This window comes from Monodon monoceros, unplaced genomic scaffold (genome assembly GCF_005190385.1).
Source record: "Monodon monoceros isolate NGI ecotype Baffin Bay Population unplaced genomic scaffold, NGI_Narwhal_1 Super_Scaffold_20, whole genome shotgun sequence".
NCBI lineage: Eukaryota > Metazoa > Chordata > Mammalia > Artiodactyla > Monodontidae > Monodon > Monodon monoceros.
This window is the reverse complement of record NW_021703777.1, coordinates 84507180-84533747: the sequence shown is the minus strand read 5'-3', so window position 1 is coordinate 84533747 and position 26568 is coordinate 84507180. Positions and strand designations below refer to the sequence as shown.

Genomic DNA, 26568 nt, shown 5'->3' with positions numbered 1-26568 from the left:
ATCCTGAAGAGTTAAGCATTCTTCATCTTAAAGGGACAGGAAAGGAACACAATCATATTTAGGTATAAGGGCTGAGGGAGGACTAGAAAGCAAAGATGACTCAAAGCTTTCTTCCTTGAAGCCTAGGGAGGGAAGGAGTTGTTTACAGAGCTAGGTAGTCCAGAAGGAGGCGCAGGAAACTGGGTTTTTACTGTTTGAATTACAGGTTAATAATGAGAATACTGGTGGAAGGAGAGAGAAAACAAGTATGACAGAGTCTTGGAAAGTAGCTATATTTAAGGAGTGTGCGGAAGAGACAACTAGTCCAAAAGACAACAAAACAAAAACAAAAACTGAGCAGCAGAAGTTTCTGAGGCAGGGAGCCTGATCTGCACAGCGTCATCAGTGCCTGGTGGGCTCAAGTTTGAGAAGGAACATTCAGTTGCTAGGAGGCCAGGACACACACAGAGGGGAGATGCCTGGATTCAGCCATCAGGAGTTGGGGTGAGAGGGGTGGAAACCAGTTTAAGGAATTGGGGATATATATAATGTGGAAATAAAGGAAGTTACTTTGAATAGTTTTTTAAAAGTTAAGCTTGGCTTCAAGGAAGGAAGAGAGATTAGAGATTTGTTTGATGGGAAAGTAAGGTTCAGGGAAGAAAATGGACAAGTCCCCCGCCTCCTCTTCTTTGGTGTCATTATTATTAGCAAGGGTATTTGTAATATCTTGGGCTGAAAGGTTGCAGTGAAACAGGAGAGACTGGAGAGAGGAGTACTTTGATAGGACCTACCCACGCCTTGCCTCTGCTCCTCCACTAGCAGGGGTGAGAGCCCATGCCACCACTCTCCGCCTTCAGGCCATTGACCTCAGGAAGCTTATCCCGGTTCACAGCAATCGCCACGTGAAGCCCAGGGCCTCCGGTCACCTCTTACCAGGTGACTCTCGTCTACTTAGCTTCAATGGCTCTTTTATCAGTAAGACCTCCTCCCTCCCCCAGCCTTTTCCTCTCACTCCCCCTTCCCTCCATTATTTCTCTTTGTGGCACTGATAAGTGATAACTGTCTGACATACATTCACTTATTTTATCATGACTTTCCTGTCCCTAATAAAAAGTAGGCTCCAGACCTCAGAACAGTGTCTGGCACATAGTAGAGGCTCAATTCCTATTTGTTGAATGATGCACACAAAAGGGTGAGGAGGAAAAAAAGCAGAGGTTGGCAAACTTTTCTGTAAAGGGCCAGATAGTAAATATTTTAAATTTTGCTGGCCACAGACAGTCTCTGCCACATATTCCTCTTTGTTGTTTTTTAAAATAATCTTTCAAAAATGTAAAAATCCATTCTTAGCTCACAGGCCAAACATAGACAAGCCACAGATCTGACCATAACTTCTGTGAGAGAAAGTGAGGGAAACAGGATTAAGAACACAGGTGAAGATGGTAGCTCTGAAAAAGAAAAAGGAAGAAGCATCTTCCTCCGAAGACCTCCCTAAAGGGAAGTGAGAAAACAGATGAAATGTGTGAAGAACGTTTGAGGTAAAGAACAAGTGAGAATTTCTGTCAGTGGCATCAGCCTCCCAGAGAGGAGGGAAGTTGAGTGTGAAGCACTTGAAGAGCAGGAAGGTTCTGAAAGAACAGGGTGGCTCATCAAACAGAGATAAACAGGGAAAATGATAAACAGCACAGAATTCAGACACAGTTGGACAACATGAATCTGTGGTGTGTTCTAGAAGACCAGGGAAAAATGGGAAAAGGTAGATCCTGAGAATTACAGCTTGTGAAATTTAAGAGTGATGCAGCACAAAATTCTAAAGGTGGTTGACCTGGCATACTAGTTCAGAATAATGTTGGATTTTCCTCATACTTTTTTTGATAAAATTACTTCTAGAATCATCAAAGAAATAAGAGCTTATTTGTGAATAATAATATCAATAATTAACTTTTATTGAGTCTAAACTATTTATTTATTAATGGCGGAGCTACAGTCATTATCTCATTTAATCATTTATGTAGTTCTAGCATTGTCTCTGATTTACGAGATGAGGAAACTGAAGGTTAGGGGATTAAGGAACTTACCTAAAGGCACACAAAGTTCTTAAACAACAGAGCTAGATGAACCCAACCAAGTCTGTCTGATATCTGGTCTGTGTTCTTAACTTACCACAATAGGGTGCTGATCAATGAATTACTATCAGTATGGAAGGAGGTCTCTAGTGACAAGTCCTGTCCTCACTCTGTCTTTTTTTTTTTTTTTTTTCGGTACGCGGGCCTCTTCCTATTGTGGCCTCTCCCGTTGCGGAGCACAGGCTCCGGACGCGCAGGCTCAGCAGCCATGGCTCACGGGCCCAGCCGCTCCGCGGCATGTGGGATCTTCCCGGACCAGGGCACGAACCCGTGTCCCCTGCATCGGCAGGCGGACTCTCAACCACTGCGCCACCAGGGAAGCCCCCTCACTCTGTCTTGTTCAACATTTTTATAGTGCTCTAGATGAGGACATAGATAGTGTATTTATCAAACTTTCCAGCAATGTGGACCCAGGAAGAAGAGGGAATACATTAGATAACAGGATGAGAATCCAGGATTATCTCAAATTGGAACGGTTCACCAAAGAGGAAATGTAATAGAGATAAGAATACAGTTCTTTACTTAGGTCAGAAACAACTGCACAAGTGCACTGTGCTTTAGCTGTGGGGTGTGTAGGGAGGAAAAATTCTTAGAGGCTTTCATCACCTCACTTTAAGGACTGTCGTAAACTACAGCTTGTCCAGAGGAGAATAGAATAGAGAAGGTATTCAGTCTGAGGAACTGTTAAAGAAACTCATAAAGTCTCAGAGCAAAAAAAAAAAAAAAAAAAAACCAAAAACCAAAACAAAACAAAAATCCCAACCTGGTGGGGATGGGGATGGGGGAGAGAACAGTGTCCTCCAGTATTTCTGAAAGTTTTCACAGAAGATAAATTAGGTGTGTTTCATGTGACCCTTGTGGTCAGAACTAGGAAACGTAAGTGGGGATTACAAGGAACCAGAGTCTCACTCCATATGAGAAATAACTCCCCACCAAATTGTTCAAAATTGTAATTGGTTGCATTGCGAATGAATGTGCCCCCTATTGCTGGATGTTTTAGACTGAGACTGAACTATCATTTGTTAGAACTTACCCTAGGTGACCTCTGAAGGCTCTGCCAACACTAAGTTTTTGCGTCTGAACATGTCATATGAATGAAGCATTTCTGTGCTATTTTTCAAAAAAGTAAACTCATCTTTCTTTTGTGTTTGCAACCTGATTTACTACTGTGTTAGATATATGGTGGTGTATATATTACAGAACTTCCATTTTGAATCTAAGCTGTACAAGTTCTAATTTTTCACTTCGAGTGTGACAAGATGTTTAGCATACCAAGTTAGGCTTCAAGTATTTTCTTCTAAATGGATGTGCACTTTACTTGTGTATAATTCTTGCCAAAGATTACACTGAATTTGTACCATATTCCTGCCAATATTTTTTCTAAACCACATCCTGTGATGTAATTTGTGGTAAGTTTATAAGGGAATGCATCTATATAAGAGGTGCCTTGAAATGCTCACTTATTTTTTAACAGATTGGACTCCAGTATACAGGATGCAGTTGCTTCAAGAAGGACTTAATCTATTGACTTTCTGAGACCGTTATAGTTAGTTCTTAAACTTAGTTCTGTGGTCTGCCTTGTTCTGTTTTTTGTAACACATATTCACAGTCTTAATTTTCAACTTTATCAATAGAAAGTTAACTGGATATATATTGAAGACCTCTAGATTGCTTTTCTAAAGGTATTAAAAAGCCTATCGTTTTGTTGGTGACCCATCACTAAGTCTTTCTGACATGCATGAACAAAGTTGAAGCAAAAATAGGAGACCTCACTATTTTTGGCTTTAATTCTCTAAAGTTTACCTAATAATTCAGTGGGTATACTAATTGAAAAGAAATACTTTTTTATTTTTTTAGGTGTAATCCCTTTTCATGGATTTTCAATGTATGGTAAGTTGGGCTTTAAAATATTCACTGTTTTTATTACACTTTAGAAAATTAAACATGAAAATCACACTTTATATTACATCAACCACACACTTAACAATGTTATTGTGAACATTTTTAAACATTGGATTTGATATCTGTTTATATGTCCAATTAAAAGTTTTTTCAAATAAAGGGTCATCATAATTGCTCAGATGGTGATTGCTTGTCAAATTAGAATTGAACATACCAGGAAAATGGTTCTGTGGTTTTCCATTTTCTAATTCAATGGAACTTAGAGCCACACATTGATATTTAGTTCTAATAGATGTAATAATTTATTGCTGTAAAAATTTATTTTTACATCTAATAGATGTAAAAATCTAATAGATGTAAAATTCCTAAACTAATTCTCATAAGTCTTTAAAAAAAAAATAATAGGTCAGAAAGAATGCAAAGGGAGGGACAACACTGAGTGTGAGTTCATGATTTCTCCAGTCTGGCTGGTGTGCACAGCAACAATTACATTGAAGCATCCAGTCATCCTGAGGCACATGTGACAAACGCATGTGCAGGTTTGAGAGCCCTGAGCACCTTTGTGTCCTCACGTATCATTGAATGAGGAATGCAGGAAGCATAACAAAGATTAGCAAGAGGAAGAATGCTCTATGCCTTAAGTGCCACTTAATTTTTAAATTTTCATGCATTACATATGAGCTTGTTGAAGATTGTTGTCCCAGCTATTCCTACTCCCCAACCTTTAGACTAAACAGAAATATACATTAATGTTTACTTTTGTAAAAAGAATCAGCAATAAATTAACACTTTTCTTTGTAAAAAACCCCTCAAGTGTTCAGCATCAGACAGTCATCGTGAATGACATAATATAAAACCTTTAAAACGAGCATACAATGAAAAGGATTCAAAGTGCCTAGGAATTCTGCATTATGCTGCCCTTGGCTTTATTCTCTTGAACAACAAAAATTTCATAATGGAACACATAATGTTATAGTGAGGTTCCAGCATATTTCTCTTTTATAAATATGTGAGGAATTTAAAATAGAAAACCTAAAAAGGTTAAGAATATAAATTTTTACCTTTAATAATAAAAAATGTTAGCCCTTTTATTCTTTTATTTTGATAATTCCAACTGCAAGCATTTTTCAAGTAATTAGTTTTTAAAAGGTGTACTTGAGCGATTTGGAGAACAGTTAATAACATCAGGAAAGTTTAAATCTTCTAACAACTCTCAGGGTACAAAATACATCTTTGACTCCTGCCTATTCACATTTCTGGTTGTTTTAATAGGTTAAAGTTTATACACCCAAGGAGGAAACGTTCGCTAAGGAAATAGGCGATGCAAAATGTTTGATATACAGTTTATACTATTTTAGAAAAATATGTTAAGCATCCACAAATACTTTAGAGCAGCGACCACTTATTTAGAACCAGTATACTGGCATAATTGCAACTTATCCCCAGGATCTCTACATAGTACTAGGCCATTTTAGTTTTAGTTACTGTATTTCTTTAAAATTATAGTACTTTCCTCTTTTAAAAATTTATTCAAAACTTTTCTCTAATTTAAACTGGCCTTATCCTTTCCCACATATGTAGATTAATGAAGTTTTTATTGTAGGTATAGTATATTATGATTTCATAAATAAATTCCTATAGTGCAGTATTTAATTGGTTAAAAAGATGATGAGCTCATTCATTTTTATGGAGGAACCAAATAGGGAAAGATGCTTAAGATGGAAAATAAAGTCATGTAGAAAATTTTTTACATATTATATGTAATGGACTAAAACTTTTCCATTTCATAGCTATGTAAGGGAATTCAACATCAACAATTGTGGCATCTTGAATAATAACTGATTATAACATTTTCTATATTATATATGTTTATAGAAAAGTGCTGATTTTAAAATTCTCTTTCATTCCTTCACTGGAAATGATCATTAATGATTACTGAATCTTTAAAATCTTTAGATTCAAATTACAAGTTTTTAAATAACAATAACTTAAGAAGTTGGAGGGGAAAATATGCATCATCACAAAAAGTAAATGAATTCCAAACCTTCGTTTTGAATTTGTAATAATACCATGTATTTGTGCCACATTGCTTTTTCTTAGGTTGTTGCAATTAGAATGAGAGTTATTCTTTTTAAATGTATAGAATACCTCAGTTGGGGCTATTTAAATAAGTAGGAATTTATTTTGATAGTAAAATAATTTTTTAAAAGTAGTTTTAAAGTGAAAGGACATGGCTGTTAGTTTTTAAACATATATATATATATATATATATATATATATAACATAAAGGTCTTTTCCTGTAGATATATATAAAAGGAGGGGTTTTTTTGGATGTATTTAGATATTTACCACCCTAAAATTGATTTGTCTCTCTTTTGCCCTTCAGAAAAGTGAAATTTCTCAGTTGCAATGCTAGTTTTTGATAATTTATTCATCAGTAATACTGTGCACCGCCATTTATCCCAGATAATCGAATTTTTGTTTTGTCAGAATTTAAAATTTTTTATCATTTTTTCCTTTCACGTTGTCAAAAGGAAGTGAGCTGAGTTGGCTCATTGGTTTCCCTGCTTACTTAATGCCTACTGCCCTCAGGGCATCACTGACGTTATAGAGCCCAAGACCTTCTTACCTGTCTGATCTATATCATAGATGAAATTACCCAATAAATAAGTCACTTTTATTAAATTAATATTTAGGTAATGCAGTTTTATATTATCTGCATTATAGTGTATTTATGCTGCCTAAAATTCTTGAGTGTTGAAAAGATGAAAAGCATGACCACGTTCGCAAGTGCAGAATAATCAGACTGTCAGGTCAGCATCTGATTTTAAAATCTGACTTTCTGACAGTCAGCCATGAGCTGTCTGGTTGAGTTGACCCACCTGTGCTTAACTGCCATGAACTGGGTACAAAAGAAAACTTAATTCAAATTCATTAGAGAAATAAATTCTTAGAGTTGTTTTATTTTAAGCCTATGAAAATTGTCTAGATACATATTGAGATATGCCAATATAGACCAATAGCCTAAACTGTTAATCAAAATTTTAATTTTCAAATTCAGTTAGTTGAAGACCATCGTTCTGAAAGCTAGTCGTAAATCATCTTATATTTTACTTACCTGACTTCAAAAATTTCAAAAGATCCTTTGTGGGACAAAGTAAAAATGAATTGCCTGATTGTCACTTTCTTATTATTTCAATTGAAAAAAAGAAAGACTTGACTTTATGTAGTTTTTAAAAGTTACTTTGGGGGCTTCCCTGGTGGCGCAGTGGTTGAGAGTCTGCCTGCCGATGCAGGGGACACGGGTTCATGCCCCGGTCGGGGAAGATCCCACATGCCGCGGAGCGGCTGGGCCCGTGAGCCATGGCCGCTGAGCCTGCGCGTCCAGAGCCTGTTGCTCTGCAATGGGAGAGGCCACAACAGTGAGAGGCCCACATACCGGAAAAAAAAAAAAAAAAAAAAAGTTACTTTGAATTTTCAATATCCCTATATAGTTCCATTGTGTCATTCTTATTCTACTGTTGAGATTATAATATTTTATAATTTACTCCCTTCTTTTTAATTTTTAATGACTCAGTTTTTTATGTGTGCATATATTCCCTTTTCAACATGAAAAAAGAATATATATATGATTCTAAACTTGTCTATGAATGAATATTATTACTAGAAAATATTTATTCTTTCATGTTTTGTGAACTTATTTTTTTAATTTTAGTAGTTCTGCAATATTATTAATTAACTTTTTTGTTCTTTCAGTTGCACCACTTTGTTTTCTGTACCATGAACCTTCCAAATTGTATCAGATATTCCGTGAGATGTATGTGCGTTTTTTCTTCAGACTTCATTCCATCTCTTCTCATCCTTCTGTAAGTTCATAAAAAAAAAAAAAAAATGGATCAAAGCAGACTCTAATCTGTTTTTCCTTTCCTTAAGAAAAACAAATGTTAATTTGTGAGGTCAAGCAACACTTTTCTATGGAATAAATGAAAGAGAAGAAGAAATTGATATTTAAATAGTTTTAGTAATAATTAGAGAGGAAAAAGCCTTTTATCAATTGCATTTAAATTATCTTTTATATGTTGAAAGAAAAAACATAGCAATGTCTGTATTGTCTTCTTTGACAAAGGTGGCTAAGTTCTTTGAATGCTGGTTTCCTCCTCTCTGAAACTCATTTCAGAGTTAACAATGAGTTTCTGTGGTGCTGTAGAGCAGTGTACAAAGCACCTGGGTAGCACTTGGCTCGTGGCAGATGTTCAGTAAATAGATGGCTGCTGTTTTTATTGTTGTCGTTATGATTATCATCATCATCATCATCTTTTCTTTGTTAATGAAAAATAAACATTTATTTGTCCCTTATTTTTCAATTTGGCTAATTATCAGTTATCAAACTAGATATCTCCTTTGTGTTTATTCAATAGATGGCTCCTTGGCCTTAGCATGAAATTCAAAGGGAAGCATACTGGGAGTTGAGTATTTGTATCTGTTTTATTTTGTCCAGTCCTTTATCATATCTTCCTTCCCCCACCCCCACCCTCCTTAGCCTGAGTAAAAGCAGTGTTTATTTTATTTCAGTTATACTTTTTCTGTCTTTGAGCCTGCTTTGGTCTGCTTGTGGGTAACTTGACTGACTCTCCAGAAAAAAACATTAAAAATTGGAATGTGTCAGGGCTACCAAGTTTCCCAAAAGAGGAGGCTGTCACTGCTTCTCAACTAAACAGCAGTTCATTATCCTCCCCCCGCCATTCCTGTGTATTCCTGTTCCACCTTCCTCTGTCTCCACTGTTGCTCTCATACATTGCTAGTGAAAGCAGGCAAATAACAGAAATCCAGGATGTCACAGATGAACAAATGAAGTACCGCCAATTATCTTGGGCTTCTTCTCTCTGAGACAACTTGATTTAATGCCTATATTGCATGAATATTTAATCTAGAATAACCAAAAATATATTAATAATTCTTTTTTCTTATAACTCATCCTTAGCCTCAGATTTCTTACTCACATATTCTGTACCATTTTATGCTTCAGAGTTTCAAAAAACTGTTTTTAACTGGCTGCCCGGTAGATACCCATGATGTTTTCCCTGTGCAGACCACTGAAGCTTGCCACTGAGCAACTCTGGATATGCCTTCTCTATATCTGTGCTGACCCTAAGGTGTCCTTATTTAGCTGATTGACTGGGACAGCCCTGCCTCTGCCCTTTCTTTATTCAGTGAAATAAAGACTTAACAGGCAGTCATCTCCTTTTCTGGCTTGCAGCCAGACTTAACTATTTGGAACCATGACAGCCTTATTTCTTTAGAAATTCAAAAAGAGGATTAAAACTTCCTTACAAAGATCAACGCTGAGGAATGCTGAGCTGCAAGAAAGACTTTATTCAGAGTTGTCAAGCAATAAATGCACTTGAAAAACCATCTACTTTGTACTCTACAGATAATGCCCTTTTAAAAAAGTGGATTTCAGCTTTTTAAAAAGTTATCCTTATACTAAGTAATCAAACATTCTTGTTTGATAACTTCCTGATGCAAATTTCAAACAGTCTTTCTCTGGGGATGGATTTCAATGAAAGAGTTAAAAAAGCAGGAAATATTTTCCCTGATGGGTGAGACAGCTGGAAGGGAAGGGACATATGGAGGAGAAAGTGAAAGGTGTGGCTATAACACCAGAGAAATACCTGGAAACTGGAATGCATCCAGAAAAAACTAATTTTGCTGGGCCTACGTGATACTATATGACTTACAGAGAAGCAGGTTTTTCTATAAAATGACGTTTTCCTTGAATTCCTAACATTACTACATGCCAGGTTACGTGGGGAGCCTATCGTTGTTAAAAAGGAAAAAATATTTATATTGATAATCTTTTTCTCATTTCCATTTGAATAATTTAATGGCAGAGTTCATTTTTAAATACTAAATTATGCATTTCTCTTGTGATTTATTATTGTATCCAGGGTATCGTGTCACTCTGTCTGCTGTTTGAAACTCTTCTTCAAACTTATCTCCCCCAACTCTTTTATCATCTGCGAGAAATTGGGGCTCAACCGTGAGTATTTTTCTCTCCTAATTGAAGAATAAATTGATATCAGAAGGCTCTTTTTCATCATCAAAGATACAGTAATTTTTCAGAGACATTAAACTAACAGTCTCCCCAATAAAACAATAATTATCAAGTAGTAAATTATAACTCGACATTGTGCCAGAAATTCTTGGGAGACTTACCAAAATCCTAATAAATTCTTATTTGCTTGGATTTTTGTGCTTGGTACAAGAATCACTAAAAGAACTAATTTCTATTCATAATGAAATGTGTTGGCCAAACTGAGGCAAAAATTTGTGGAAACAAATACTACCTGAGAAATGTGATAATACTAAAATTAAGTCAGTTTAGGCCAAATTTATCAGAAAACAACTTATGAAAGACAGAAAAGTTAAAGTTTGCTGGCTTTCATTAAAGGAATCTAGATCGATTATTTACCAATGGTTGTACACTGTGATTTTTTCTTACAAAAGCTTGAATTTTTGTTCATTTATCTCAATATGAGTTATCAGTGAATATGTAGGGTACCTGTGGACCTCATTATTATTGGTTCTCTTTTCTCTTTTTTAATTAACAGTGTCTTAAGGCAACAGAAATTTCCAAATGATTTATCAGTGTTTTGTTACTGTCTTCCTTTCTGTGTAACCATTTTCTCCTATATAAGGACATATTTGAAAGGAACACTAACTCTTTGAGACCACGAAAGTAGTTAATGGGAAATAGAATCCATAGCCGATGGATGAGTGGGTGGGTGGGTTTAAGAGACAGACCCAGATTCAAATTCTATCTCTACTAAACTATAAAATCCTGATAAAATTATTTAATTTACCTAAGCCTCAATTTCTTTCATTAAGTCAAGATAATTTAATTTATTCATCTTTAAAATCAAGGGAATTCCTACCTCATGGAGTTGTTTAAAGATTGAATATGTATATGTTTATATATTGATATATATATATGTATATATACATATATATCTCCATATATATATACATGTATATCTCCATTCTAAAATCACCATCGAATTTCAGACATTTTAGATCTTAGAAATGCCATTTATAAAACAACACCTCATATCATCCGTTGATAACACCTAGGTAGCACTCTTTCTTTTGTAGACATTAAAAAACAGGATTTTAGGGGCTTCCCTGGTGGCGCAGTGGTTGAGAGTCCGCCTGCCGATGCAGGGGACACGGGTTCGTGCCCTGGTCCGGGAAGATCCCACATGCCGCGGAGCGGCTAGGCCCGTGAGCCATGGCCGCTGAGCCTGCGTGTCCAGAGCCTGTGCTCCGCAATGGGAGAGGCCACAACAGTGAGAAGCCCGCGTACCGCAAAAAAAAAAAAAAACAAAAAAAAAAAACAGGATTTTATTAATAATTAATATTATAAAACAAGAATATGGCAGAAATATTTTATATTACATACAAGTCATTTTTTCTTGTGGTAAACTGACCTTTATTTTACTACTGTAAAATGAATATTTGAATATAACTATGCTTTTCCTTACTAGAGTGAAGACATTTCTTTTATTGCTAGAAGCTAAAATCCTGATTTTTTTCTAGTCTATTTATACACTTTAATCATTAAAAGGAACAAATTTATTTCAGTGAATTATGATAAACATTAAAATTCTGATGCAAGAGAAAATATAAAAATTTAATTATCAGGCTAGAAATCAATTATTAAAAGGCTTTCATGAATTAAAACTAATGCTATTGGAAGGTTTTTAATTTAGAATTTAATTTTTTTACTAGATATAGGACTCTTCAGGATATCTCCTTCTTGAGTACTTAGTGCATTTTATCTGTTATCATATTTATGGACATAAATTATTCATAATATTCCATAATAATTCTTAATTAGCCTTTCAATATCTATAGAATCAGAGTGACATTACCACTCTCATTCCTGAGATTGATATTTGTATCTTGTTTCTCTTCCTTGATTATTCTGGCCAGAGGTTTATTAATTTTATTCTTCTTTGAAAGAATCAGCTTTTGGTTTCATTGATTTTGTTTTTCTATTTTCAGTTTCATTGAGTTATGCTCTTTTTTTTTTTTTTTTTTTTTTTGCTGTATGCGGGCCTCTCACTGTTGTGGCCTCTCCCGTTGCGGAGCACAGGCTCCAGACGCGCAGGCTCAGTGGCCATGGCTCATGGGCCTAGCTGCTCCGTGGCATGTGGGATCTTCCCGGACCGGGGCACAAACCCATGTCCCCTGCATCGGCAGGTGGACTCTCAACCACTGCGCCACCAGGGAAGCCCTATGCTCTTTTATTTGTTATTTCCTTCTGTATACTTGCTTTAGTTTTGTTTTGGTCTTGTCTTTCTACTTGTTTAAGGTGAAATTTAGATAATTAATTTGAGACATTTCTTCTTTTCTAATGTAAGCAATAATGTTATAAATTGCCCTCAAAGCACTGCTTTACCTCCACTCAACAAATTTTGATGTGTTATGTTTTCACTTTCATTCAATTCAAAATGTTCCTTAATTTCTCTTGTGACTTCCTCTTTAACCATAGTTTATATAAAACTGCATGTTTAATTTCTAAATATTGGGAAAGATATTATGTCTTTCCGTTATTGATTTCTATTGTAATTCTGTTACAGTTAGACAATGTGCTTCATAAGATTTTAGTTCTTTTAAATGTGTCACAGTTTGTTTTATGACCCAGAATATGATCTATCTTGATGAATCTTCCATGTACACTTGAAAAGAATTTGTATGCTGCTAGTGTTGAGCAGAATGTTCTGTAAGTGGTAATCAAGTCAAGCTTGTTGATAATGTTCAAGACTTCTATACACTTGTTAATTTTCTGTCTACTTTTTCTATTGATTATTGAGAAAGAAGTGTTAGAGTCTCCAATTATAATTGTGAATTTGTCTTTTTATTTCTGCATTGCTATATATATTTTTACTTCATGTATTTGACTCTGTTTTTAGGAGAATTGATCTTTTTATCATTATGTAATGTCTTTTCCTAGCAATAAATCTACTATGTCTGATATGGCCATTCCAGCTTTCTTTTTATTACAATTTGTATAGTGTATTCTTTTCTGTCTTTTTACTTTTAATGTATTGATTATCAATGTCTTTACTTTTCAGATGGCTTTCTTGTCAGAAGTATACTTGGGTCATTCAGTGTGGCAGTTTGTCTTTTAATTGGTGTGTTTATTCCATTTACATTTAATGTAATTGATATTATGGGATTAAAATAATATCAATTGATATTATTTACTATCTTGATAGACATTTTTTTGTTTGTCCCATGTGCTCTTTATTCTTTTTGTCCTCTTTTCCTGCCTACTTTTTTTTTTTTTAATATTTATTTATTTATTTATGGCCACATCGGGTCTTAGTTGTAGCACACGGGATCTTTCATTGCAGCATGCAGGCTTCTCTCTAGTTGTGGTGCAGGGATTTAGTTGCCCCGCAGCATGTGGGATCTTAGTTCCCTGTCCAGGGATCAAACCCATGTCCCCTGCATTGAAAGGCGGATTCTCAACTACTGGACCACCAAGGAAGTCCCTCCTGCCTACTTTTGTTTGTTTGTTTGTTTGTTTTTAATTTATTTATTTTCTTTATTTTTGGCTGCATTGGGTCTTAGTTGCGGCACACAGGATCTTCATCAAGGCATACAGGATCTTTTGTTGCAGCATGCGGGCTTCTCTCTAGTCATGGAATGCAGGTTTTCTCTTCTCTAGTTGTGGCGCGCAGGCTCCAGGGCAGGTGGGCTCTGTAGTTGTGGCATGCAGGTTCCAGAGCATGTGGGCTCTGTAGTTTGTGGCACACAGGCTCTAGTTGAGGCGCATGAGCTCAGTAGTTGTAGCACGTGGACTTAGTTGCCCCACAGCATGTGGGATATTCGTTCCTTGACCAGGGATTGAACCTGTGTCCCCTGCATTGTAAGGTGGATTCTTTACCACTGGACCACCAGTGAAGTTCCCCTCCTGCCTACTTTCGAGTTGAATAATTTTTTACTCCATTTTATCTCCAGTGGATTATTATCTATACCTTTCTAAAAATATATTTTGATAAATGTCTGTCTTAGTTCAGTCTGCTATAACAAATTACCGTAAACTGTATGGCTTATAAACAACAGAAATTTATTTCTCACAGTTTTGGAGACTGGAAGTCTAAGATCAGGTTGCTAGCATGGTTGAGCTCCAGAGGACCTTCTTCTAAGTTGCAGACTGCTTCTCATTGTATCCTCACATGATGGAGAGCAGAGAAGAAAAAGAAGCTCTCACATGACTCTTATGAAGGCACTAATCCCAAACATGAGGACCTACCTTCATAACTTTATCTAATGCTAATTAACTTCCAAAGGCCACACACCTCTTTCCTAATACCATCACATTGGGGGGTAATTTCAATATATGAATTTGGGGGTGGGAGTGGGGACACAAGCATTCAGTCTATAACAGTGCCCTAGGATTTACAATATACATCTTTAATTTATCCCTTCTACTTTCAAATAAGCTCCAGGCCTGGAGGGTTTCATGGGCAAATTCTACAAAACACGTCAGGAAGAAATAATATCAATTATTGTTTTTCTGTGGCTGCTGTCAAGATCTTTGTCTTTAGATCTTAGCAGTTTGATTATGATGTATCTGGACATGGATTTCTTGGGTTTATCCTGTTTAGGGTTTGCTTAACATCTTGAATTTGAGGCTTATTTCTTTTGCCAAATTTAGGAAGTTTTCAACCATTATTTCTTCAAATATTTTTTTCTGCACCACACTCATTATCCTTTTCTTCTGGGACACAAATATTAAAACTTTTAGTCTTATCTCACAGCTTCCTGAAGCTCTGTTCATTTTGTTTTCAATCCTTTTTACTCTGTAGTTCAGATTGGACACTTCTATTGATTTATGTTTAAATTCACTGGCTCTCTCAATGGTTATTTCCATTTTGCTATTGGATCCATCCAGTGAGGGTTGTTTTGTTGTTGTTGTTGTTATTGTTTTTGTTGTTTTTATCAGTTCTAAAATTTCCATTTGGTTCTTAACAAAACTCAGAGTTGTGCATTAGTAAGGGCAAATTCTACTATACATAAATTATACCTCAATAAACTGTATTTCTAAGAAATTGAATCTGTGCTGTATACTAGGGAGCAGAAGGCATGATGTGTGGTGCTGTTGTTCTAATAAGACACTGAGAGATCCAGTAAAATGAAACTAGTTGAAGTTAATAATTGAGGCTTAAAAGTTAGTAAATTATTTAAATTTAAAATAATTGGTGGCTAAAAGTTTCTTTGGCATCTATAAGCAGATATTCTAAAACCAACCAAAAATCTTGATTTATCAATACTACTGCCTACATGTACTTTGTTATATTAGAACAATAGTTACCTAGTATTGAGGAATTTCTGAAACGTGGGGGTCCTTTTTCAGTCTCAAGAAAAGTTAATGTGACACCAACAAAGGTAATCTCTCAATCCCATTTTCTCTTTTAAGAAAAAGTACAGATATTTATCTATATAACAATTTTAACAAAGAATTTGGCTAGAACCTCTCAGGGGCAGTCAAGTGATGTTTAATTGCCAATAGATAGTACAGAAATTGAGAGACTATTTAATCTCTTCAGGCACCAAAGCCAAAGAGTTTGTTTCCTGATTCTAGAGATAAATTGTTATTGTAACATAACCTGTTTATGAAACAGTAGGATCTCATACTTCTTAGGACTTTTTTTTTTTTTTGCAAAATAGAATTTAATTGAATTTTCTGGTTGATTTTTCAGAGTTCTGATGACCTCCTCTATAAAGCTAAGGGTTTCAAATCAGAGGTTTATTTCTAAGGTCCCTTATAGCTTTTCCTTTTTTAAAGATTTAATTTTATTTTTTATTTTTAGCTGCGTTGGGTCTTTGTTGCTGTGCGCAGGCTTTCTCTAGTTGCGGTGAGCAGGAGCTGCTCTTCATTGCGGTGCGCGGGCTTCTCCTTGTGGTGGCTTCTCTTGTTGCAGAGCACGGGCTCTAGGTGCATGGGCTCAATAGTTGTGGCTCGCGGGCTCTAAAGTGCAGGCTCAGTGGTTTGAGGCATGGGCTTAGCTGCTCCGTGGCATGTGGGACCTTCCCAGACCAGGGATCGAATCTGTGTCCCTGCATTGGCAGGCGGATTCTTATGCACTGTGCCACTATGGAAGTCCCCCTATAGCTTTAAAACTAGTTTTCTTTGTCTTTTTTCATCCTTTGTAGCCATTTGAGTGAAATGTAGGAATATAATCTATTGAATTGGAAAAACATGCAGCTATCAAGCTCTTTCAAGAATCTTGAATGAAAATTCAAATGTTCTAGGCTTGCCTGGAACTGTTAAGACTATAAGATCACCTCACTGATAGCTAATTAGTACACACCCTGAAAAACAGAATGTAGAAGTGAGTTTTCTAAAGAATGAACTATAACATAAAGTAGGACCCAGGAATATAATTCTTTCTCTTAATGCTTTTTTTTTTTTTTTGCTGTATGCGGGCCTCTCACTGTTGTGGCCTCTCCTGTTGTGGAGCACAGGCTCCAGACACACAGGCTCAGCGGCCATGGCTCACGGGCCCAGCCGCTCCGCGGCATGTGGGATCTTCCCGGACCGGGGCATGAACCCATGTCCCCTGCATTGGCAGGTGGACTCTCAACCACTGCGCCACCAGGGAAGCCCTCTTAATGCTTTTGAGACCACTAATTTGAGGACTCATGGTTTCTCACCATTGCACTTTTTACAGCTTTTAATAGAGTATTTGAGTTTTTTTTAATTTATTTTATTGAAGTATTGTTGATTTACAATGTTGTGTTAATCACAGCAGTGTTTCAGTTATACGTATACATACATTGTTTTTCATATTCTTTCCATTATGGTTTATCACAGGATATTGAATATAGTTCCTTGTAGGAACAGTAGGACCTACAGCAGTAGGACCTTGTTGTTTATCCATTCAATACCATAATAGTTTGCATCTGCTAATCCCAAACTCCCCATCTATCTCTCCCGCATCCCCCTTGGCAACCACAAGTCTGTTTTCTATGTCTGTGAGCCTGTTTCTGTTTCATACATAAGTTCATTTGTGTCATATTTTAGATTCCACATATAAGTGATTTCATGTGGTATTTGTCTTTCTCTTTCTGACTTCCTTCACTTGGTATGATAATCACTAGGTCCACCCATGTTGCTGCAAATGGCATTATTTCATTCTTTTTTATGGCTGAGTAGTATTCCATTGTATATATGTAGAGTGCTTGAGTTTTAAATGCCCATGTGATTTTTCAGACCCACAAAGGGGTTACCTAATAATGGAACTGGTTGAGTTCTTCTGATACTGCTTCTTGACAAGAAAAAATTCCACTGGTAAAATTTCTTTCTTTTCTTTGCTTACAGACTTCGCATATCATTTAAATGGATGGTTCGAGCTTTTTCTGGATACTTAGCTACAGATCAACTCTTGCTTCTGTGGGATAGAATCCTAGGGTACAACTCTCTGGAAATTCTTGCTGGTAAGAGTAAGTGCTTGTTTGTAAAACACATGCTCTTTTTATAGTAAAGCCCCTTTCCTTTCTGACATTCACCATCTGTAATTGGAATTTAATTCTACAGTTGTCTGTCATTTCTAATTCATGAACATTTAGTAGATGTATCTGCCTTAGAAGACAAGCACTGAGATTCTGCAATCTAAATATGTCTGCATAACTGCCCATCACGTCTATTCCTAGTCTTTTTTCGTCGCTTCTAGGAATGTCCAGCTCCCCTCCCCTGCTTTTAATCCAGCCAGGGCTTACAGTCTCAGCACCTGTGAGGTTTGCACAGCAGAGTGTAGGTATACTTCTGTTCTTTTCCTGACTCCTGTGACTACCTTAGTGTCCTGTTCTGTGCCCTTTCTCAACTACTACCTAGAATCCAAACTGAGACTGCTGAGCCTCCCTGCATAGTTGAAATCTCAGCTCTTCTGGACTAGTTTATACTGAACTCAAAACCTTTTCCTTGTTGCTAACAGTCTCTGACTCCTGCCCTGGTAACTGAGTTTCCCCTTTTACATATTCTCTTAAGCCAAAAAGAAATTCATCTTTTTTTCAGAAAGCCACAAATCTATCTCTTATTTAATAATTAAGTTCTTACAACAGATATACACAGAGGGCAACTGTGTGATAACACATAGGGCACAGATTTCTTATTATATTATTTTGCTTCTCTGTGTGTAAAATCGACTCAATTATTTTTATCATTGAAATTATCAGGGAATTCAAATAAGTATTACAGGGTTTTCACATGGAGAGCAGAGAATGCTGGTTCCAACCTTCTCCAGTTTTGTGACATTGAACAAATTATTTAATCTTTACCCAGTGATAGCATTGTAAAGACGCCTCTCTGGGCCATTTGGAAATAATGCTTAATTGATGACCCTTTTCTTGCAGAAGATTCTCTAGGTACCATATTAACATATTTTTGAATGCTGAAAGTTCGAGTAATTAGGTGGCATTTTGAAAAGGAAAATTGAGGTAATGATAAAGTACCATGAAGATAAATGTTGCCCCTGGTATAATGAGAGATATCATTTACTGGGGTTTTTAACAACTCCCAGTATCCTTCTATCTCAGTTGTTTTTAAAGCCCGTCCAAATATGAGTTAGGAAAAACTGGTCTGCCATCACCTCTTTTGGCTGAATGGTAGTGATACATACAATCTAGAGACAAAAGGGAATCCTAGAGGTCATCAGGTATAACTTCTTTTAAATATTTCTAACAGGCAGTCCTTATCCTGTTTCTGAATATTCAGTGTTGGATAATCCCTGTCATACCAAGTAACCCATTTCATTTCTGGATAATATAACTTTTTTTTTTTTTTGGCCACGTTGCATGGTGTGTGGGATCTTAGTTCCCCCACCACGGATCAAACCCCTGCAGTGGAAGCATGGGGTCTTAACCACTAGACCGCCAGGGAAGTCCCTGGATAATATAACTTGTTAGAATGTACTACTGTTAAACCAGGATCATCATCATGTTTTTTCTACTCTCTCACCCCCTCCTTTCCTCAAAGTCTTCTATTTTCCAGGCTAAGTAGTATTGTTTTTTGCTACCATTTCTCAGGTAACAGGATTTTAGATTTTCTACCAAGTAACTCTTCTGGGTAGGGCATAAATTTTGAAGAGTATTGTATGTAGCTTTTTGTATCATTTCAGAAAACATTAGAGCATGTTAAAGAAATGGGCTCAGTATTAGAAAGTACTTTCTAATAATTAGGACTTTCCAAAAGTAGAATGGGCTTTTTAACTGTCATCTGAAGGGTTAAGAGGTTTTCTATCATGAAAGAAATGTTGAATTGGAAGACCTTCAAAGCGTCTTCCAATGTAAAGTCTCCCATTCTGTGACTTATCACCCCTCAGCAAACTGAAGTGAAAGAGAAATGAATGTTGAATGCTGCATTTGCTCTAAGCCACGTACTTTGCTGTAAGCTTAATACAGTAATTAAAAAGTTATTGATGTATAGGTAGAAATGCAGTTCACACTATTGCATCCATTCACTTTCTCTGAGTGTTTTTAAAAAATCAACAGAGGGGCTTCCCTGGTAGCACAGTGGTTAAGAATCCACCTGCCAGTGCAGGGCACACAGGTTTGATACCTGGTCCAGGAAGATCCCACATGCTGCGGAGCAACTAAGCCCAAGCGCCACAACTACTGAGCCCCTGCGCCTAGAGCCCACATGCTCTGCAACAAGAGAAGCCACTGCAGTGAGAAGCCTGCACATCGAAACAACGACCCAACACAGCCAAAAGTAAAAATAAACAAATAAATAAATTTATTTTAAAAAAAGAAATCAACAGAGAAGAATTGTAGAACATCTAGAAATGGAATTAGACTAATGGGAATTCCTACCATGGAATTCAGATAAAGAGCCATAGGGTAGGTAATTGCATGTAGATGTGTATATAAGTCAGTTTTGATTATTTTATACATTTTTGAGGCTGAATATTTTGTGACCACCTTTTTTGCTCAAGTGAGCTTATGTAGTCTTTCGAAATATTTTAGTAAATATTACTGGTTTCAATTGTGAACTAATTAGGGCCTTTTGAAGAACAGTTTAAAGCATAGGTGTCTTAATGTTCATGATAGAGTTGCTTAAAATTAAAGTAATGAGAACAGTTTAAAAGACCAAAAGTAAATATTTGAGTTTCTGTATTTCATATGAAGCATGACTTCAGTTGAAAATATCCCAGGACTCCCCTGGTGGCGCAGTGGTTAAGAATCCGCCTGCCAATGCAGGGGACACGGGTTCGAGCCCTGGTCTGGGAAGATCCCATGTGCTGCGGAGCAACTAAGCCCGTGGGCCACAACTACTGAGCCTGCACTCTAGAGGCCGCGAGCCACAACTACTGAAGCCCGCGTGCCTAGAGCCCATGCTCCGCAACAAGAGAAGCCACCACAATGAGAAGCCTGCGCACTGCAACAAAGAGTAGCCCCAGCTCGCTGCGACTAGAGAAAGCCCACACTCAGCAATGAAGACCCAACACAGCCAAAAAAAAAAAAAGAAAAAGAAAAGAAAGAAAAACTGTTTTTAATTAAAAAAGAAAATATCCCAAAGTATAGACCTGTTTTCCTTGGCAAATAAACCTGCTGTGAGGAAGTACTGGGCAAAGCAATCATGAAGCAGACGGAAAGGAACTTCTGTGATGTGACACCAAGATAAATAAAGGTTGTAAGCACATAAGCATTTTGGATGCTGAAGTCAATTAGTAACTACTCTTTTATTCCCCCTCTTATCTACCTTTGGAAAAACTATATATTTCCCACCATGTAAAACTCTTTCCTGCTACAGCGGAAAATTTGACCATCCTGTCAAGCTTTCACCAACTCCGTTAAATTATACTCAAAAAAGGAAATAGTGACCACAACCCTTAGCTCCTAAAATGTCTGCATTTTCAAATATGATTCCAGATATTAGAAAACTATAAAGAAGTTGTTGGTCCACAGAAATGGTTTTCTTTGATATTCTTGTAAAAATGGAAGCTGAGGGACTTTAGGTACTTAAGTTTTCTCCATTTCAATTAAAGGGTAAATTCTTTGCCCCAGGTCTCTTATATCCCTTGTTACATATTAAATAATCCCAGCTGATGACTTTTTAAATTTTGTTTTACCACTACCATGTATTTTTCTCCCAGAATTTTCCTAACTAGTTCTAATGCTTTTTTTGACAAACTGTCCAAAATCTGTTGTCCCCTCGAAAAATGCCTGTGCTTCCCAGTCACTCGGCCTCTATCTGGGGAAATTAAAAGACCTGGATCCTGACTTCTAATCCATAGGCATGATCCCTATCAGGTGGTCCAGAGCCCAGGACCACCATGCATCGTCCTTCAGGCCATCTCTGGAAAACCATTCTTTTTTTTTTTTTAATTGAAGTATAGTTATTTACAATGTTGGGTTAATTTCTTCTGTACAGCAAAGTGACTCAGTTATACATGTATATACAGTCTTTTTTATATTCTTTTCCATTATGGTTTATCCCAGGGGAAAACTATTCTGAGAGACAAAAGAGAAGGTGATTCTTAGGAAAGCACACAGATTTCTATATCAGGGATGAGTCATTACTGCTTACCTTCAATTTCAAAAATGTCATCACATAGTGGTTAAATGCTTGAGCTCTAGGGCCAGAGTTGAGTAGTCACTACTATTTTCTACCTGTGTGACTCTGAATATGTCATCCAAACTCACAGTGCCTCAGTTTCTACATTAGTAAAATGGGGCTAACAATAGTACTTAACTCATTTTTGGTATTAGAATTAACTGCTATTATCATTATTATTACTTCCATAGTAAAAATGTATTTTAAAAAACATTTGCATTATCTATGCAATATACTTAGGAACGAGTCTTCCAAATCATTTTAAAGATTCCTTACCATTCATTTCCTAAACTTTAAGGGCATGTTGGGTTAGGAAATGTACTACCACTACTGGGGATGAAAAAAATGGGGAGAAGTCAAGAGTCACCTCCAGGCAGTACCGTTTCCTTATCAGAGTTGCCTGAACCTATTACATGGTCCTTCCATTGTTCATGATGACTCATTCACTTTCACAAAGTTTTGTGGTAGATTATATAAGAAGACATAATGCATGTAGCATTACTCTCTTTTCATATGCAGACGATTAATGGGAACAAAAATCCAAATGTTTTCTACTCAGTATATATTATTGACCTTCAAGATGTTCTATAATGGTTTGCTTTATTTTCTTTTCAAAGTTTCAACTTCTTTTTCTGTGGCCAACATTAATGTAAATGTCAGGATCAATCCCACGGTAGCCCGCCCCACAGACGTATCCACTTATGACACTCTAAGAAAGTCAATGATGAGCATAAAAATATAAATATAACAAAATAGTATAAAAATATTTTTAAGGAAAGACTTTATTGCCACATTTTTATCAGGATACCTCCTTGATACATATGAAACGTCATCTGATATATTTAAAAATTCAGTCTGCATGTAACTTCTCAGAAGCCTCTCCATTGCATCAGTAAGAAACACCTGCATCAAAATAAATCTTTATTTATAAGATAGTCATTAGATCTTCATGCCATTTAAAAATTGTTACAATTGAAGTTATAGGTATGAAACAATTTATAAAATGGCTTTTTTAAAACCACTAAAATTTCCCTTTTTCCCAAAACTGCACCATCAAGCCACTGTTCTCCAGAGGAGACAATTTCCATTCATCACAAGGCCTTAACTCAGAATGCAGGATGCAGTCGTGAAGCACTAACTCTGAGCCCTCATCGTGGGTTGTGGGCGTAGCAGTAAAATTGTCTGGCTGATGAGTAGACCAGACCAGCAGTTGAAATAGTGTGCATTCTTTTCCAGTCCTGGCAGCTGCTGTGTTTGCTTTCCGAGCAGTGAACCTGATGGAGGTGACATCACTGGCTGCAGCTGAAGTAAGGATACGTTTCACTCAGATGGGATGGAAATAGTTCCTGAGAGGTTGCCAGGCTCGGGCACTTTAGTATCAGATGCATAGGACACACATTACTCGCAGACTAATTTTTTAACTTAGGTAAAACCCATAAGTTTTGAGCTAAGTAATATTAAGTATTCAGAATTCCTTAATTACTTGAAAACAATATTCCTGTGAAGGAGTCATAAACAAGATTATTATGGGAAACCACTATAACCATTACAGGAAACAAGATACCTAGTAGTTTTAATAGAAACTATTGGGACTTATGTTGCATTTTCTTATAATTGTTCACATCCATGTGTTATGCTCATAGAACAAAGACAAACTAGTTGAAAGAATTAAACAGCATGTATTTGGATGATATAGTAGAGATACATGGGCTTTTTGTTTATTTTTAGTTGTGGGTTAATTATTTAGAGCTCGTTTCTTTTCAGTAGTATATCTTACACCTGAAGCATGGTTCAATTAAATAGTGGCTTACAATATTACTCTATTTGTTATCTCTCATAGAAATGTAAATTTTATCCTTAAAATAGCTGCCTACATTCTTTGTTTAAAGGGAAGAGGATGTTTATTATGCATCTTGCAACTGAGTAAACATTAGTTCCATCTTAAAGTGATTTCCTAAAGTCAGTTACTCCTTAGTATAATGGGACTAGGATTCATAATGTACGTTTATTTATAGAAGCAAGTTGAAATGTTAGACCTCTTATAAACTCATGCTACCTTGTATATTTGAAGAAGGCTCAAGACTAAAGTCCAGATTATTTTCTACTGCACATTTGAGTATTTTGCACATGTTCTAACATTAAGATGTTCAGAAAAGAGAAAGAAGGTTGTAGCTTCAGTACAGAGATTTGGGACCAATCTGAAGAACTTAGAGTGTGTTGATATCAGAATTACATTGTAAAGGTGTTTCTGTGTTTATTTCATAGGCTTCACTTTGCTGATCAGAATGCCGATATTAATCATTCCTTTTGTTTTTTGTTTCAGGCAGTTCTTGCTGACCTTTCTACTTTAAAAGTTATGCCTCTTCTTCAAATTTTTCTGTTTGCTACTGTCACCTGATCTTCTTCAAGGTCACTGACAACACATCTAGTTTTTCATTAGAAAGTAATCATGAACTATGCAAACTCTGCATAAAACCAAAATTAAACTTTGCATATAAGCCAATAAAGATCATGTTCCTCCTCAGTTAAACCTAAGTAGTTTTTCACTTTTTGAAACAACTCTGCACACCACGTATTGCACTGCATGCTGCTGATTTTCAAGAGAGAAGCAGTAGATATAACTTCTGCTAAATTGAGCATATATAGCATAGATAACCCTGGCTTGTAAAAGGCATGTAACAATATATGCAATAAGAACTAAAGATACTGTAATAAACTTGAATAGGTAATGTAGCCTCTGGGACAGTTCTCTTATGTCAGCTTGTAAATTTATCTCTAGATAATGAATCATTTTGTCTTATAAATTGCATTTCACTCAAAGCCAGGGGTGGGGTAGGATGTGGGAAGACTTGAAAAAGATAATGCTTTTAAGTGGGAATTCAAATGTACTTTGGCGTTTTTAACAACTTTTCTCTCATCAGAGATCTAGATCCCTCTCCATTTTATTTCTCCCTCTATTGGGGAAGGCCAAATACAGTTGTCTCCACCTGACAGTTTTATTCATCACTTTCTGAAAAAAGAAAATAGAATGATCCCTTTAAATTTCTCAACCTTCCATCCCTTAGTTAGAAGACTTGACACTGCTGAGATCTGTTGCCAGATTCCATTACTTTGGAAGTTTACAAAGAGGACACCCAAGGACTCAATGAAGGGAATGAAAAATCAAAACTATATGCACTTTTTTTTTTTTTTTTTTTTTGCGGTACGCGGGCCTCTCACTGTTGTGGCCTCTCCCGTTGCGGAGCACAGGCTCCGGACGCGCAGGCCCAGCGGCCATGGCTCACGGACCCAGCTGCTCCGCGGTATGTGGGATCTTCCCGGACCGGGGCACGAACCCGTGTCCCCTGCATCGGCAGGCGGACTCTCAACCACTGCGCCACCAGGGAAACCCCATATGCACTTTTACTGAAGTTTGGTTTAATGAGATTTACTTCTAGGGCAGAGCAGCTTAGCGAGACCAGAAGTAGGTATTATACATTCATTCTAGAACCGAAGACATTATGCAAGGCATCAGTCTTATTTTGGTCCTTATTGTAAGTAGAGGGTCTTATTTTATATTACTTCTTAGAGACCTAACATTTCTATAATGCAGAATGATAGAATGTGGGGGAAAAAAGTCCAAAAATCATTGTCTTTCAATTTTATACTCAAATTCAAGATGCTGATCACTTCAATAAAATTCTGAATCAATGGATTGATAGTCTTACCGAATGCTTAGAATTGTATTAAGTTTTATCAAAATCTAGTTCCGGAGTCTTTTATTTAGAGAGTATATTTTTAGGAAATGTATGAGGTTTAGCACAAGACTGCAAGTGTGGTGGAATTTTATATAACTACTAGTTATTAATTTGGAAATCTACATAAATGCTTTTATTCTTCAGGTACTTGTTGACTTACTGAGGACTAAATAATCATTTATTCAGTGATTGATTCTTAATAAACTCCATGTTATTGCTTTTGAAGGCGATACAATTATAATCATACACTTTGCCATTCTGTGTATACGAATGCACATTCATCACAGGGATAAGCATATACCCGTGATTGTTAGGAAGAGAGAGAGTTTTAAATGATTAAGGTCAAATGTGTACAGATACACCCACCTTTGGCTTTTTTCTTTAGGAGAATATTCATAAGCTTTTTTAAAAGTAGCAATGTAGTAATCTAGTGGGAGAAACATTAAACTGGAGGAGTTCTTGTCCTAGCTTGAAGTCCCCAGATAATCTATTCTCTCTTATCTGTAATTTGGGTGGGGTATGCGGGGGAGAGGACAGGCAGCAGGAAAGTTTTGTGTCTGCTCTGTTTACCTTACAGGGTTGAGTAAGACCAAATGAGAAAATACATTTGAAAGTGATTTTTTTTTTTTAACTACAAAGCACCAAGCAAATATAAGAGGTTGTCAGTAATTAATTTTGTTTTGTTTTATTTATTTATTTTTTGGCTGTGTTGGGTCTTCGTGGCTGAGCGCAGGCTTTCTCTAGTTGCGGTGAGCCGGGGCTGGTCTTCGTTGCGGTGCACGGGCTTCTCATTGCGGTGGCTTCTCCTGTTGCGGAGCACGGGCTCTAGGTACGCAGGCTTCAGTAGTTGTGGCTCGCGGGCTCTAGAGTGCAGGCTCAGTAGTTGTGGTGCCCAGGCTTAGTTGCTCCACGGCACGTGGGATCTTCCTGGACCGGGGCTCGAACCCATGTCCCCTGCAATGGCAGGTGGATTCGTAACCACTGTGCCACCAGGGAGGTCCCAGTAATTAATTTTAAATATGACATTTTAAGATCAAGTGGTAGAAGATAATATGTGAAGAATGCCCAACTTCATTAGCATTTGTATGACTTTGATAATTTGAGACTTCTTCTATATCTATAAGAAAATGAATGGACCATAGCATAGCAGATCCTTTCATTTGGAACAGGTGGCCCTAGCCAGTCATTGTGAATCTGA

The 26568-nt window shown here is 36.7% G+C and overlaps 1 protein-coding gene across 2 annotated transcripts in view; it reads left to right on the top strand.

Annotated features, from left to right (window-relative positions):
* Positions 1–24386, top strand: part of TBC1D19 (TBC1 domain family member 19) — a 156222-nt gene extending 131836 nt beyond the window's left edge. The window contains exons 14-19 of one of the 2 annotated variants that reach the window (XM_029235523.1): positions 3960–3992; positions 7761–7870; positions 9953–10044; positions 17401–17516; positions 22870–22940; positions 23957–24386. In XM_029235523.1, coding sequence (XP_029091356.1) covers positions 3960–3992; positions 7761–7870; positions 9953–10044; positions 17401–17516; positions 22870–22940; positions 23957–24031 — 497 coding nt within the window. In that variant the 3' untranslated portion in view covers positions 24032–24386. The remainder of the gene's footprint in view (positions 1–3959; positions 3993–7760; positions 7871–9952; positions 10045–17400; positions 17517–22869; positions 22941–23956) is intronic. The other variant, XM_029235522.1, reaches the window with a different exon arrangement.
* Positions 24387–26568: the final 2182 nt, after the last annotated feature.